Source organism: Euprymna scolopes, chromosome 6 (genome assembly GCF_053919585.1).
Source record: "Euprymna scolopes isolate OS-2025 chromosome 6, ASM5391958v1, whole genome shotgun sequence".
In the NCBI taxonomy this organism is placed as follows: Eukaryota; Metazoa; Mollusca; class Cephalopoda; order Sepiida; family Sepiolidae; genus Euprymna; species Euprymna scolopes.
The window spans coordinates 94176353-94191668 of record NC_136487.1 but is presented as its reverse complement, the minus strand read 5'-3'; the positions used below and the strand labels follow the sequence as shown (position 1 = coordinate 94191668).

General features: G+C 34.6%; 1 protein-coding gene across 1 annotated transcript in view; it reads left to right on the top strand.

The window, feature by feature from the left end:
- LOC145277804 (cytoplasmic dynein 2 heavy chain 1-like) overlaps positions 1–15316 on the top strand; it is a 253964-nt gene that overhangs the window by 9167 nt on the left and 229481 nt on the right. The window contains exons 2-4 of the mRNA XM_080129659.1: positions 5875–6087; positions 8286–8595; positions 13129–13398. Of these exons, the coding sequence (XP_079985785.1) occupies positions 5902–6087; positions 8286–8595; positions 13129–13398 (766 nt within the window). The 5' untranslated portion in view covers positions 5875–5901. The remainder of the gene's footprint in view (positions 1–5874; positions 6088–8285; positions 8596–13128; positions 13399–15316) is intronic.

The following is a 15316-nucleotide window of genomic DNA, read 5'->3' as shown; positions in this document are numbered from 1 at the left end:
GCCACTTCAAAATATGAGTTATTTCCCTTGTATTTATGTCGCACATGACAAAACAAACATGGCAAAATCATTTTTCTTTGAATCATGGAAATATGTGTTTTATGTAATCTTCTATTTATATAAATCTCACCTGTCTGTTTAAATGCATGTATGTATTATGTTTGTATGTCTGCCTAAAACTTTTGACAGAGGCGACGGATTTTCACGAGAATGGTATCGTTTTGAAGCTTAACCCTTCGGATTAGAAATATCGAAAAATTGGCTAAAAACATTATTTCCTTCACTCTCAACTAGGCAGTTTTCTACAAGGAGGGTCGGGGTTTTTTTGGGGGATTTTTTTGGGGTTTTTTTTTGGGGGTTTTTTTTTGCGTCACCATTTTTGCAAGTCATCATATTGGTTGGAATGACTTTACTAATTTCAACGTTCCAAACTTCCGGTCACATCATGGAGTAGTGGTAAGACGTCAGGTTTTCTTTCACTTTCTTTTCTGCCTTCATGTAATGGGTTTGAGCCTGCCTGCCTACTATCACTTTTTTTTTTTCTGCTCAACACATATCTCCAAATACCCGGGCAATGCCGGGCACCCAGGCCAGTCTATTATATAAATCTCACCTGTCTGTTTAAATGTCTCACAAAAACTTTCAACAGATGCAACGGATCCTGACAAGATTGGTATCATTTCGAAGCTCGATGTCTCTGATGACAAATATCGAAAAATTGACCAAATTGATTCCTTCATTGGCCATTTCGTACAAGGAGGAGTCGATTTTTTCACTGACATTTTAGCAAGTCATTGTCACCGTTGAATTGACTTCGGTTAATTTCAATGCTTTTGATTTCTGTTCGTGTCATGGAAACATCGGCTAAGACGTCAGATTTTCTTTCACTTTCTTTTCCCCCTTTGCAGCACAGGTTCGAACCTGCCTGCCTACTATCAATTTTTTTTTTTGCTCAACACACACCTCCAAACACCCGGGCAATGCCGGACACCCAGGCTAGAGTATAATATAAATCTCACCTGTCTGTTTAAATGTATGTATGTTTGTATGTGTGCCTAAAACTTTCAACAGAGGCAACGGATTTTCATAAGATTAGTATTGTTTTGAAGCTCGACCCTTCCGTCAATAAATATAAAAAATTTGGCTAAAATCATTAATTACTTCACCCTCAACTGGGCACTTTTCTACAAGGAGAGGTCGCTTTTTTTGCCAATATTTTCAAAAGCCATCTCCTCTTTTTGATTGACTAGCTTTAATTTAAACCTTCGCCACTTTCGGTTTGGCGATGGACGCAACAGCAAAAATGTCACGTTTTTTTCTTTTCCTCCTTTGCAGTATGGGTTCGAGCCTGCCTGCCTACTACCATTTTTTTTTTTTTTTTTTGCTCAACACACACCTCCAAACACCCGGGCAACGCCGGGCACCCAAGCTAGCATTCCAGAAATATTAAACTAATTGTGACATGACAATTATGGATATAACATTGCTTATTGTTGAAATCAACAAAAAACCTAAATAGTTATCGTTTTTAATAAAAACTCAATTTTTCAGCTGTCGAGTTTCACTATAATAACAAAGAAGCCCCCCCCCCCAATACAATGCTAAAAGTTTATTTTGTGTCAAAAGGTTTGCTGTTTGTGCATAACATTAACATTAAATAAAGCAAACATGTTTTTGCATAAAAAATGGCTGCCAGTAATTAAAAAGTGAGTTGTAATTACGTTCTCAATTCTTTACAGATTGGAGTGCATGGCTTTGTTCTATTCTCTCAGGCATTACTTTCTGTTATGAGAGGGATTTGTTAATCACCTGAAGTGCTTGTACTGGGAAATGCTGCCAAACAAATCAAAGCAAATTTTGCACTAATGTAGAATGACCGTTTTGTTTTTTTGTTTTTTTTTGGGGGGGGTATTGATGGAGTTGGATAAACTAATTTCATATCCAATTTTGTTGCAGTGTAAGATGCAGGTAAATATACTTGAAAATTTGTTTCAATTTTACTTTGTGACAAGAAATACTATTTACAACCGACAATCAATTTTATTCAAAATTAATGTTAAAAATAAGCGATATAGTCTAAGGTTCTCATCCTACAAATTTTACCTGTGTTACACTAGCCTGCTTCTCTACTGTTTCATTGATCAACACTCTTTGTAACGAAACCGGATGTTAACTTGTATATAGTGTTTCCTTAATACTATAGTGAAAAGTAGTGGTAACGCAGATGAAATAGACAAAGCCAAGTTGTCTGCTGTACACGATTCTCACTAACAAGTAAAAATAAAAAAAAAAAAAAAGATGAAACACAACGAAAGGATGTTTTATTTCAGGAAAATAAGTGTCTCCTTTTTAGTGATACATAACTCAGCGAATCATTAGAAGTAGGACTATCACCAGAGTAATCAATGACGATTGTCCTCTTTTGTTTAATGTAAGTTCTGTGCATAAATAAATCCTGGATTTGGCACAAAAGAGCATCACTGATAATCTCATCTTTAGCCCTCCAGCAGTGATCAGCAAATCTGATTCTTCTCTTTCTCTGATCAGGACTTACTCCTTTGTGGAATGTTGCTTCCAGGAGATGTTAAAGGCAGCTCTTAGCATTCTTGTGTACACATCAAGTTTCTTCTCCAATGTTTTGATAAAAATTCCTGATGCTACTTCCATTAAGAGGTGATGGAACAGTGGCTTTAAAAACGTCAAATTTTTATCTTTGTAAGAAAATTTGACTTCCAGATTGCTTTCACCTTGTCCAGTCCACCTCAAGCCTTACTGATTTGCACATTTATTTCACTCTGCACCATTTTGATTTGCAACTTTACTGCCAAGGTAGTTTAACACCTCAACATTTTTTGAGACAAGTCCCATCTAGGGAAGGGATATTTCTATGTTGAATATGCTCTGTTTTGCTTGTGTTAATAAAAAGCCTAATGAAATTTACCATTTCTTTGAGACTGTGTGAAGGTTGACAAATGATTGGATTAAAAAAAAATCAAACTATAAGAAAGCAGACAAAGACGAATATTGGTAGGTGTTAAAGTAATTAAAAAATGAAAACCGAATGAGTCAGATTACGGCGACTTTAAATATGAAATGATAGCTTCTTGGTTATTAATTAAACATAATTATATTTCTGAACTTATTTTAAAACCAATGATTCTGTGTTTTCTAACTTATAAAATTAAGTTAGTTTGATTTTCTGTTAGACTTAACTAGCAATGCATCTAACAAATCAATATTTCATTTGGCCTAGTTACTGTTTATTTTTCTACCTTTCATTGTGTCATTTGCAATGAATTAGCATATTCTGATTCAATATATAAGATTCTGGGCAGAGAGCAGTAGTTTCTGGGATTATTCAATATTTTCCAAGCAACGAATATCAAAATATCAAGAAAACTTTTCAACTTAATTTTTTCTGTCACAGAAATTAAGGACTCCGGACAACACTGGATAGCTCTGCTAATAAATACTCATTTCAAGGAAATCTGTCTATTTGATTAATTCTACTAGTATGAAGACCTAGAATTGAATGAGAAACGTTTTGCACTTTTTTTGTCATTTTGCACCATGCTACCTTTTTTTATTGTCATTTTTTACATTTATATTGTCATTTTTTAGTGTGTGTGGGGGTGAAAGGTTGAACTCACCATTAAGTAGAAGGGAGGTTTTAGTAAAATGACATTAATTGAAATAAATTTTGGTAAAGTTATAATCCTTAACCCTCATCAACACACATTCAGTATTTAATAACGACCTATATGCATTCTTGCTCTAAACCCTGAACCTCTTATTAAAATTTCTGTTCTATTCTTACTTTATATTTGTTATAATTTTCAAGTTCTAAATGAAATAAGATGTCATATATTTTATAGATGTCAAGTCTGAACGATTTGCAAATATTCATAAAAAAGAATTCTATTTGCAATCAGTTTTATTATTTAATCATGTTCATTTTTTATATTTTAGGTTAGTTATATTTAGAGGTGGGGAAGGAGTTTTTACCATCACACTCAGATTTCTTCCCACTCATGAGCACCAAGAACAAATTTAATGAGAGCAATATTTCAAAATGCATTGATACTAAATCATATTTCAAGTATTTTCATTGGTAATACCTTTTCTTTCTGTTCTATTTTTGATAAGTGATTTACAGAGTGGAAAGAAATTTGTGTCTTTTACAAAATAGTATTTAACATGTGTTAATTTAAAGAGCAGAGTAAATAATCATCATCATCACCTTTGCTTTACATGCTAATAGGCATTGGATCACTTTAAAAAGTTGACTTTCAAAGTAACCTATTCCATCCTTCTTTCTCTTGGATTCATTTCTATTGCTTCCTCTCATGTTTTCCTTGGTCTTCTCCTGTGAATTGAACCTGCTACCTCAACTGTTTGTCAGCTACTAACCCAAGATCTCTCGTCCATTCTTTCAATCTGACCATACCATTAAAATTTACTCTTCTGCACACATCTCCCTATACTTTATTTTCCTCTAAATTCATCAGAACTAAACATAACTTTAAGACTCGCATTACACATCAATCATATCATTTTCGTATCATTTCTCTTCATACAATGCATATTTTCAACCCTCACTAGCCAGGTTTCACGTTCATGCATCATCACACTGCATATATATATATCTGATAAATTCTTTCCTTGGTCAACACTATTGGTTAGTAATGTCAAAAATTATCTGAACTTGCTCTATCTACTTCTAATTATTTCAATTACACATTTGATCCAGCCTAGTAAATTTAAATTACTTAAAGATTGAGAGTAAACGAAAACTATAAACAATGACCTGCAAAAAGTCTGGCAACGAAAATGTGTTAATAATAAACAGCAAAATATTTCTCACAGCCTTTTTGGTGATTTACACTCGTGCGTCAATAAACATGTACAAATAATTCACTATTTCTTTGTACACTTTGCACTTTCTTTCTCTCACTCTAGATAAGTATTGAGATGAGGAAGAATTAAGAGAAGGTGGAGGTTCACATCTTAAGTGTAAGAAGAGCTCAAGAGCATATCAAAAGATAAAAACTGATAAAAATTTGTAATTGTATTATAAAAACAAAAAAAAGATAGAAAATAATTTTTAAAATATCCTTCAGTCAGCTAATTTCAGTTTTTATGAAATTCTTCTTTTCCTCATGAATCAGTGTCAACACAAAATTTTCCTTTCAATAATGAGTATCAAATATTCTCTTGATTATCATATAGTGGTTTTCATTTCTCCCATCTTCCACATGTCATTAGATTAATGAGTTGGGTTTCATCTTTATTGTAATTAACTCTCAATGACAATAATGAGAATGTAGGTCTATAATGTACTTTATTTCTTTCTTTGTTAAATTTACTTGACCAAGTAATTAAATCACATGGTTGATTGCTGAACTTTTACATTAGGTTCTTTGATCTAATTTGGCCTTGATGACAGAGAGGCTGACAGATGTTATCTCATCTTGTCTCACTGCTAAACAGCTACTGAACTATCTCAATCTATCTCTTAATCACTGACACATGACAAATCTCCACCAATTAAAAAGTAGAAATATCTTACCTTGAATGCAAATGCACAAGCCCATGCATAGGAAAACTGTCATTATAATGAATTTTAATTACCTTTCCCTAATGATATTTGAAAAGAAACAGCAATTTTAGAAAAACCTCTTAAGCAACACTAATAATAAATCACAAAATACAAAAATAAATAAATTTTTGATGTTTTTTTAATGACATTTCAAAATTATGATGCAAGATGTTCCCATTCTTTTGACCAACCTCTGTATATAGTGTTGATATAGTATTGATGATTTTGATGTTTATTTGTATATTCTTTTAATATTAAAATCATTATTGTTGCAGCATGACTTGTTAAGTAACTCAGAAACCATGGCAGGAGATTCAAGGAAGAATTTTCTGCTGACAACAGCTGCCAATCATTTTGGAATCCAGTTAAAAGATCCACGTGATTTATATGTAACTAAAGAACTGAACAATTTCTTGGATGATGACAATGTCAATATTTTGACATCCAGTTACAATGAACAGATTCAGAAAATCGAATTAAGTAATGATGTAAGTATTATAGGCTGCTCGTTAGAATTGATGAAACTGTAATATGAATCGTGCTTCTCTATAGGTCTTTAGATCTTTCTTTAGAGTCATGCATTGCCAACGTTGCAAGAAAATGTTTAAAATCATTTAGAATCTTTTCACAATGTCTTTAACATTTGATGTGATTTTTGGTTACGTTGGGAGGATCTAAGCTGTTTAAGGAGTTGTTTGTTACTAATTCTACACATGTGGCCAGATTCATTTTGCAGAGTATGGCTACCTTGTTTTCTTTTTTGATTGTTGTTATTGTTATTTTATTTTGCTTTTGTGCATCTCAAACAAGGCATATTGGCACTGAAGTGTAAGAAGCTACTGTGTTAGACACCAGATTTATAGGAGGGGGACAATCTGAGCAACAACATGTTTGTTCACATTGCATTTATATTTTTGCATGTTGATACAATCATGGAAACAGGCAACATAACTGGAATTTCAAAAGCAAGCATTTCAAGATGAGAAGTTATTAAAGTAGATAATCTTCCAGCATTTACGTACCTCTACAATGAAAGGATGGAATTTTATTGCTATTTCATTGAGGGGTTACAAGTGTAATTAAAGCATTCTGCAGAAGTATTTGTAAATCAGTCACAAGGATGCAACACTGCAGTGACAGGAGCTGGAACTCAGCAGACAGTTCTGGTAGGAGGAAATTTATGAAATAGCAAGCAAAATTGGCAAGCAATGAATCATTACTGAGCTCAACTCTCTCCTCCATGTTAGACATTTATAGCAAGAACTTCTTACAGCAACTGAAATAAACCATTCCTTTTTCTTCTCTGTGCCTAACATCCGGTGGAATTCCTAAGAACAGTTTCTTTCCAAAAACTTCCTGACTGTGAAACATTCCTATGGGATTGCTTCCTTGCAGACCACAATGTGGTTGTCTTCAAATACTTGGTTATAAACCGTTCCCATGAGTAATCAAACTTTGTTCATCCAATTCAGCATTTTCAATCCTTTTATAATAGTTTTCATCATTCAACCGACAATCCATCCATTTCATTAACTGTGATCCTCAAGTGACTCTTGGTCTGGATAAGTGGGGAATCCTGAGCAAAGCAAAAAATTACAATAGTCATCTAAACTGAATTGTACATTTTCTATCCTTTGCTCAATCTTTAGGCTGGCCTGATCTATTGCATCCATTAATTTTCATTTACCACAGATGACATGATACATTAGGATTTTTCACTTGTTTGAAACCAGTGTTTTTAGTTTAACACTGAAATTTTGCTTCTCTGCCAATAGCATACAAGATGGTAAATTTTTCAATTTCCAACAAATTTGGCACAGCTAATTGCTAATTGTACTACAAAATAAATTTGGTATCATTGTTTTTTTATAAAGAACTACATTATAGTTTTTAGATGAAATGAAAATAATTTGGGATGTCTGATTTTAGTTTATTGTTAATCAAAGTGTTTGTCTTGGTCTTGGTATATTATTTATTCACAATGATTAAAAAAAAAACTTTGAGCGATTTTTACAATAAACAGAATGAAAAATAAGCAAAAGCAAATTTATAAAGAATAAATCCTATCAAAGCCAAACTAGGTTACTCTTCTACCTACTTAAATAAGTTTTAGTGTTTTAACTTATTTTATAGCGTTTATTCAGTTTGAAAGACAAATAGTATTGAGTGTTATGTGAAAACAAAAGAAAAAAAATCGGATCATATCTTTGAAGTCTGAATAATTGCTGAAAAATAAAACCAAATACTGCTAGAAATCCACCCAATAAATTCATAGTGTGGATTTCTACTTATATTTTGTTTGATTTTTGATTTTTGAGTGATTATTGAAATTTGAAAGATGTGATGGTCAGATGTCTACCATTTTTTCTTGTTCTACACTATTGTTTTTGAACCCAATAAACGCTTTAAAATAAGTTAAAACACTAAAAACTTATCCAATTAGGTAGAAAAGTAATTTATCTTGCCGTTAGTAATATTTCTTCTTTATATTTATTTGTTATATAATTGTTTTTTGACCACTTTTTCATTTTGTTGTCTAATGTAAAAACTGTCAAGAACTTCTTTTGAAAAAAAAATTATAATTTCTTTTTTGTTCGTCAGAAGTTTTTTAAATCACCCCAAAACATGTAAAATCAATGTTAAATCAAATATGATGACATGAACATGTTTTCTTTATTCCACTCAGATTGGACCTTCTACGAACAATGTTTTAGTTTTCTTCAAACTACGTCCTGACGTCATCACTCCAGACAACATCCACCAAAATGTATGTGTGTCATCCATGCTTGACTCTCCAGTCAGCACTCTGTATCATGTTATCCAAAAGATTTATGCACCACTCTTCTTGGAGGGCTCGGAATGGAGCCAAAAAGTTGATCCCCAGTTAAATAATTTGCTCTCTGACCTTGAAATGGGTTTGGGCAATGCTGTAAGGAAACTGGCTCCAGTTAATTCTAGCCAGGAGACAGAGATCCTGAGTGAAAACCATTGTGGAGGTAAGTTATACACAATTTTGGTTGGTTGTTTATTTTACTGCATATAAACCCTTTTGGGTTATTTGATGGCGAATTCAGTCATTTTGGAAAAGTATTTATGCTTCTTTAAGTTGTTTATATTTTTTCGTGGTGTTTGGTTTGACCGTTTTGTAAAGAAAAATTGTAGTCTTTGTTTTTGACTTCACAGAACATGATTAAGTTTTACAAAGGGAAAGGAAAAAAATACAATAATATCAATGCTTGGTGTTTTTTAGGTTAGGAAGCCAATATCTTCAGACAATCTGATCTGGTAGCACCAAATATTTACATAAAGTAGCATCTCATTTGGAAGATTTTTTTTTTTTTTTTTTTTACAGACAGAATGCAAGTATTTTTATAAGCCCTGATAAAAGCAGAAATAATTTTCAAATGAAATTATGTTACAGCCATCTTTGTTTTGTGAATGAATAACTTATGCATTGTGGTCACATTTTACATTGATTTCTATTCAGAACAAAATGGTCATAAATTTTTTTAAAGAGTCAAGTTTATTAATTCTGTACTTAACATGTGGAAATAAAATACCAACTCGCCTGTTGAGATATGACTTTTCATTCTCCTCAAGTTTTGTACTTACTGTGTCCTTTTATTTCTTTCTTTTATGTCCAAGAAAAGCAGCATACAACTAAGACAGTGGAGAAGATCCTAATTTACCCTATATGTGCTTCTGGGTTGCACTTGCTAACACCACTGCATTTATATTTGCCCTCTATTGGCCCCACAACAGCGGAGTTACTATCTTTAAGAACATATCTGAGAAAATAGACCACATCCTGTCTGAATATCCCTCGGCTAACATCCACATCTGTGGTGACTTCAACATCCATAACGTGGAATGGCTGACCCATTCAAATAAGACAGACGATGAGGGGAGGTTTTGTCATGATTTTGCCATTGCTTATGACCTCACTCAGATTGTTCGCGAACCCACCCATGTGCCCGATACACTCGGTCAATATGCAAGCCTCCTAGACCTTTTTCTCTCAACTTCCCCTGAGCTATGTTCATGTTCCGTTCATTCTCCTCAAGGATCCTCCGACCACTCCGTCGTATCAGTTAAGATAAAAACGAAATGTAATAAGTCCCCAGATGTATCCCTCCACCGTACTGTATACTGATACTCTATGGCTGACTGGGATAGCTTTCGTACATTCATATCTGATTTACCTCTGCACTCCATGTTTAAAAAGGAAGTGTCCTCTATAGTATCAGATCTGACCGAATGTTTAATTGTAGGCATAGACCAATTCATACCATCTAAAAAATTCCAACAAAAACCTAACAGCCAGCCATTGTTCTCCCCCAGAATGTGCTGCTGCTATCGCGCACAGAAATCACTTTTTCCATAACTACCAACGTAATAGATGCACTGAGACTAAAGCTGCTTTCAGGACTGCCAGCAAACACTATAAAAGAGTAATAAAAAATGCAAGAGAGCTATATGCCCAGCCTGTTAAATCCAAGGTAGCTGATTAGCGGCTTGGTTCCCACCAATTTTGGCAAATAACAAATAGGATCCTGAACAGAAGTGTGCGTTCTATCCCAACCATTATCAATGAACCAGAGGTCATCTCGTCAGCATCAGACAAGGCCAAACTATTTGCAAAGAACTTTGCAGCTAATTCTACCCTATGCGACGAAGGCCATCAACTCCCCATATTTCCTCCTATAACACAGAACACGCTAGGTAATATACAAATATCCATGCATGAAGTCGCCAAGCTAATCAAGAACCTTGATTCCAGTAAAGCAACTGGCCCTGACGGCATCCCAATTATAGTGTTAAAAAAGCTTCAACCAGAACTTGCTCCCATACTTACGAAACTGTTTAAGCGCTGCCTTAAAAAGAAGTGCTTTCCGACTCCCTGGAAAACCTCATCAGTTTGTCCTGTATTTAAGAATTCAGGTGATAAGTCATCTCCCTCTCAGTACAGACTAATAAGTCTCCTGTGTGTAAGTTGCTGGAATCCATATTTAATAGAGAAATAGTCAACCACCTCAGCAGAAACAACCTTCTTAGTGACACACAATATGGTTTCCGTTCTGCAAGATCTACCGCAGATGTGCTAACGGTTATATCTCACAGGATTAGTGAATCTCTTGACAAAGGCTTCCTTTCTAGGGCAATTGCTCTTGACATATCAAAGGCCTTTGACAAGGTATGGCATAAGGGTCTACTTCACAAGATTTCCAGCTACGGTATTACTGGAAGTGTTTTCTCAATCATTAAATCATTTCTCTCCGATAGGCTCATAAGAGTAGTGGTAGATGGCCAAAAATCAGAGGCCTGCAGTATTAATGCTGGAGTCCCTCAAGGTCAATCCTGGGCCAAACTCTCTTCCTGATCTACATCAATGACCTCCCTAAACACATACTTAAATCATTCATTGACATGTATGCTGATGACACGACCATCTACGGCAACACATCAAAGGCTGTAAATGACAAAGTTCTCTCTGATTCTCTCTCCTCTGATCTCGAGCGCGTTGTTCAGTGGGGGAAGAGATGGCTGGTTACCTTTAATGCATCTAAAACCAAACTCCTATCCTTACATCATCAACGCTCTGATCCCCATCTGGCATCAATTGGGATGGATGGCTCTCGTCTGGGAGAGGCCCTGTGTTTTGACAAGCTTCTGGGTTTGACCTTTACTCCTGATCTGAAATGGAACATGTACATCAAGTCTGTTGCCAAGGTCGATGGAAAGATGGTGGGATCCTTCTACTGCTCCAGAAGATATCTCACTACTGATGCAATTCTCTATCTATATAAAAGCCAAGTACGTCCAAGGATGGAATACTGCTGCCATATCTGGGCAGGAGCTGCTAAAAACGGCCTATCCTGCCATGACAGAGTACAAAATAGACTTTGTGGCTTAGTGGGGGATGCCCTTTTCTCTACCCTGCAACCTCTCTCCCACAGAAGAGACGTTGTGAGCCTATCCTTGTTTTATCATTATTTCCATGGCAGGTGCTCGTCAGAACTCCAATCTCTGGTCCCTCCTCGCCAATCTTTCACGAAAAACACCCGTCTAGCTGAATCCACTGTTAAAAATTTCCCCCACTCTTTATCTGTGCCTAAATCAAAACGTGGATTCCATGAACAAAGCTTCTTTCTTAGAACTGCATGCCTGTGGAACTCTATTCCGTCTGCCTGCTTCCAACCTGACTACAACTTGGATTTCTTCAAGTCCAACGTTAACAAATTCCTAATGAACCGCCCCCTTAAGTAAACACTTCATCAAATCTCCACACTAACATACTGTACTTGCAATAATCCTTATCCCTGAGTGGCTTCCGGGCCTTGATAAGTGGTGACCACCGTGTAAAAAAAAAAAAAAAAGTACTAGGCAGTTTGGTCAGATAACCTAGGACCAAAATTCAAATATTTGGATTTTAATTTATGAACCAGATGGAGAGTGAACAAATTCCCTAAATGGAAATTATTTTGGTGCTGGAACCATAATGAACAAGCCTATATAAGTGGCATTAACTTTGCTGACAAATGATTGCTGTTGCGTTGTTAGAAGTTATGATCATGATTATCTGGTCTTTAAGGTCTCAACCTTCAAATCTAAAACCTAACTGGAAATAGGGGAAGTGAATGCCAGCAAATTGTTCATATCAACGACTAAAGTTTAAAATGTCCATAAACAACACATTTTAGAGAACTTCTCACTATGCATCACTGCAGATCTGATTTATCCAACACTTTGGAGGCCTACCACAAGGTCTTTCATCAATAAATTTTTCTTTGAATGCTCGATATACATTGCTTTCAGGACCTTTTTCTGACTGCATACTTATTTTGATAACCTTGATAATGCCATTTCCAAGAGGTTATCTGTGATCAGAAGCTAAGAAAAACAGAAGTCTTACCATGGGTGTGGAGCGAGTGAGTTCAGGCCGAGAAAAGGAAAAACAAAGATGGCGGCATGCATTTTATTACATGCATTCTCGCAAAATCTTGTGTGCGCGTGAAGCTGGAAACTACAAAATGACCTTCATTTTTCAGTGCTGGGGAGATTCCAGATCTGGCAGGAGAGTAGGTGCAACGGGAGTGGAGATTCTACTTTCTCGGATTTATTCCATTCTTGTGTGTTTGAGGTGAACCTCCCCCCCTGCCTCGGGAGGCGCACTGCAGTTTAAGGACCGTGCCCCCCTTTTTTTAAAGATAGTATTTATTTTACAGTGACCAGATAGGTTTTACTGACCATATTTTTCAAAGAGTTATTTTTGAATACAGATGTGAGTCTTAAAGGTAGATTTAGTTTTGATGACCTTAGAGGAAGATTAATTCTGGACAGTATAAAATCTGTCTAACACATGCCAACATGTAAAATGTGATGAAGATGATTCTGCCAAAGGCTAATGCAATCCTTCTCTTTACATTATTTGAAAAAAAAAAAAAAAAAAAAAAAGACTGCATATAAGTAACCTGGATTGTGTATTGAGTTCTATAAAAGTAAGGAATTGCATTTTTTGTTCAATGTAGGTATTCTGACACCAGCTGATGAATTCCAGTTTTGGAGTGAAGTTGCCATAAATGGACAGAGTACAGATATACGTGAGAGAGCCAAACACTTTCAAGAATTGTTCCAACCAATTTCAAAAGACTATGGCAGTGGACTTGATTGTTTGTCAATGCAAGATGTCCTTGAACTGATTGAGGTGACTCTTGATGTCTTGAATGATTTGTGGAAACAGACAGAGTTCATACGTCCCTATCCAGAGAAGAGGATGAAACACCTTATGGATATTATCGGTTAGTTTACTAGCTTCATTTTTCATTTTCTAGTTCCTTTACAGGATATTCAAGATAAATTTGACATTTTTTTGAAAAAAAAATATCTTGAGCAATAATTGATGTACTAGCGGGATCTGTAGAAATTCAACAGGGGACTCATTTATATGTGATATGTTGATGTTGGCATTCTGTAGATGTTTGGTGTAAATGGAGACACTCTGATATTATTGTAGCTTTTTTTGTTAAAACTGCAAAAGTATTTATCTAAGCTAGCATGAATGTCCAGCAAAGTCCAGTTGTAAAGTAGACTTAAATATAATATTTTAATTCTTGCAGATTCCATATATATTATTATAGAGTTAATGTTCTAGCGATTTTTATATATTATAAAGTTGCGATTTCAAAAATAAAAAAAAATATATCCATATGACTTGGGTGCATTAGCTTGAATCGAATCCGAAATAAAAGCTTATGAAAAAAATATATGTATATATATATATATATATATATATACATATATATATATATATATATATATATATATATATATATAACTTGAGTTCCTTCAGCCATAACCGAAACCAAAACTTATGAAGAATTCTTGATAAAATTATTTAGAAAAAAAAGAGAGATTACTGGAGTGCCATCAGTTATAACCAAATCCGGAACCAAAACTTATGAAGAATTCTTGGTAAAATTATTTATGACAAGAACTGGAAGTACATAATAATTAAACGATCCAAATGTAAGCGTGGCACAGAAAATAAATACACATGCTATCATATTAAAGCACATCTCATAGAGATTCTTTTTTACAAACACTGTTCACTAGAAGAAGTTGGACTTAGACTCCACCACAGCATCCAGGTGAAACATGTGGCCTGAACACTAATTTGATTCTAGCCATCAGTCAGCCAATTTGAGGAGGTGTGTGTGTGGGGGGGGGTCAGATATTAGAACTAGTGAAATTGTAAGTCATTTCCAGGTTTTCACAGAGGTGTAACATGAAGTTTTACTGCTACACGTATGGCTCTCCCCACAGAATTTCTTGCAGACAGTAGGCTGTTTTAGGCATTGTTTAACTAGTCCTGAAAAGAACCAAAGTATCTTTAGCTTAATTAGGTGTTTGACCTTGTTGAACAGCTTTCAGGCTTTTGTAAGGTGGCTCTCTTGGGTTGTGATGGTAATTAGTTGGTCTTTGTGACTATCATATAAGGAGTAGTGAAGATCCATATTCAGTGCCTTTGTTCATACTTGCTACTCCAATACCTGTTTTCCTTGCCAAGGTTCATATTGCTTTGCTATACATTTCTTTACAGCTTTTCAAAAAACTTTGTCGTGTGAATGCAGTCAGAATGCCTGCTATGATCCTTCCTGCTAGCCACTGCTAGCCACTGATTCCACATCTTCATTGAAATTGCTCCAGTTTATATTGCTCAGCCTTTAATATATATATATGACAAGTTGTTAGTTATTTGTAACTAATTGACAAAAATGGTGTTATGATTATGTAGTGACATTAAAAAATGTGTCTAATTGAATATAAATAAAAGTATACCTTGCTCTATGTATTATTGATAACTGTTGTATAAACTTTGTTAAATGCATTGGTTTTTATCTTTCGATATTCTTAACCTCGAATTATATATATATATATATATATATATATATATATATATATAGTTTGTTGCAGTATGTTGAAATGAAATCAATAAAATTATTTATATGAAAACAATATATTACAGTTTCAAGTATTTTTGTCTCAAATAGTCCCTTTGGGAAGAAGTATTGTGTTTACGAGCATTGTCTATATGGTTGTTTGAGACTCAATTGCAACTTAGTATTATCTAAATACAACTTAATTACTGATGATGGAATTGCATGTGTATTTGTATTTAGGGCCAATAATGTGAAATCTTATTTATTTATAGCTCGG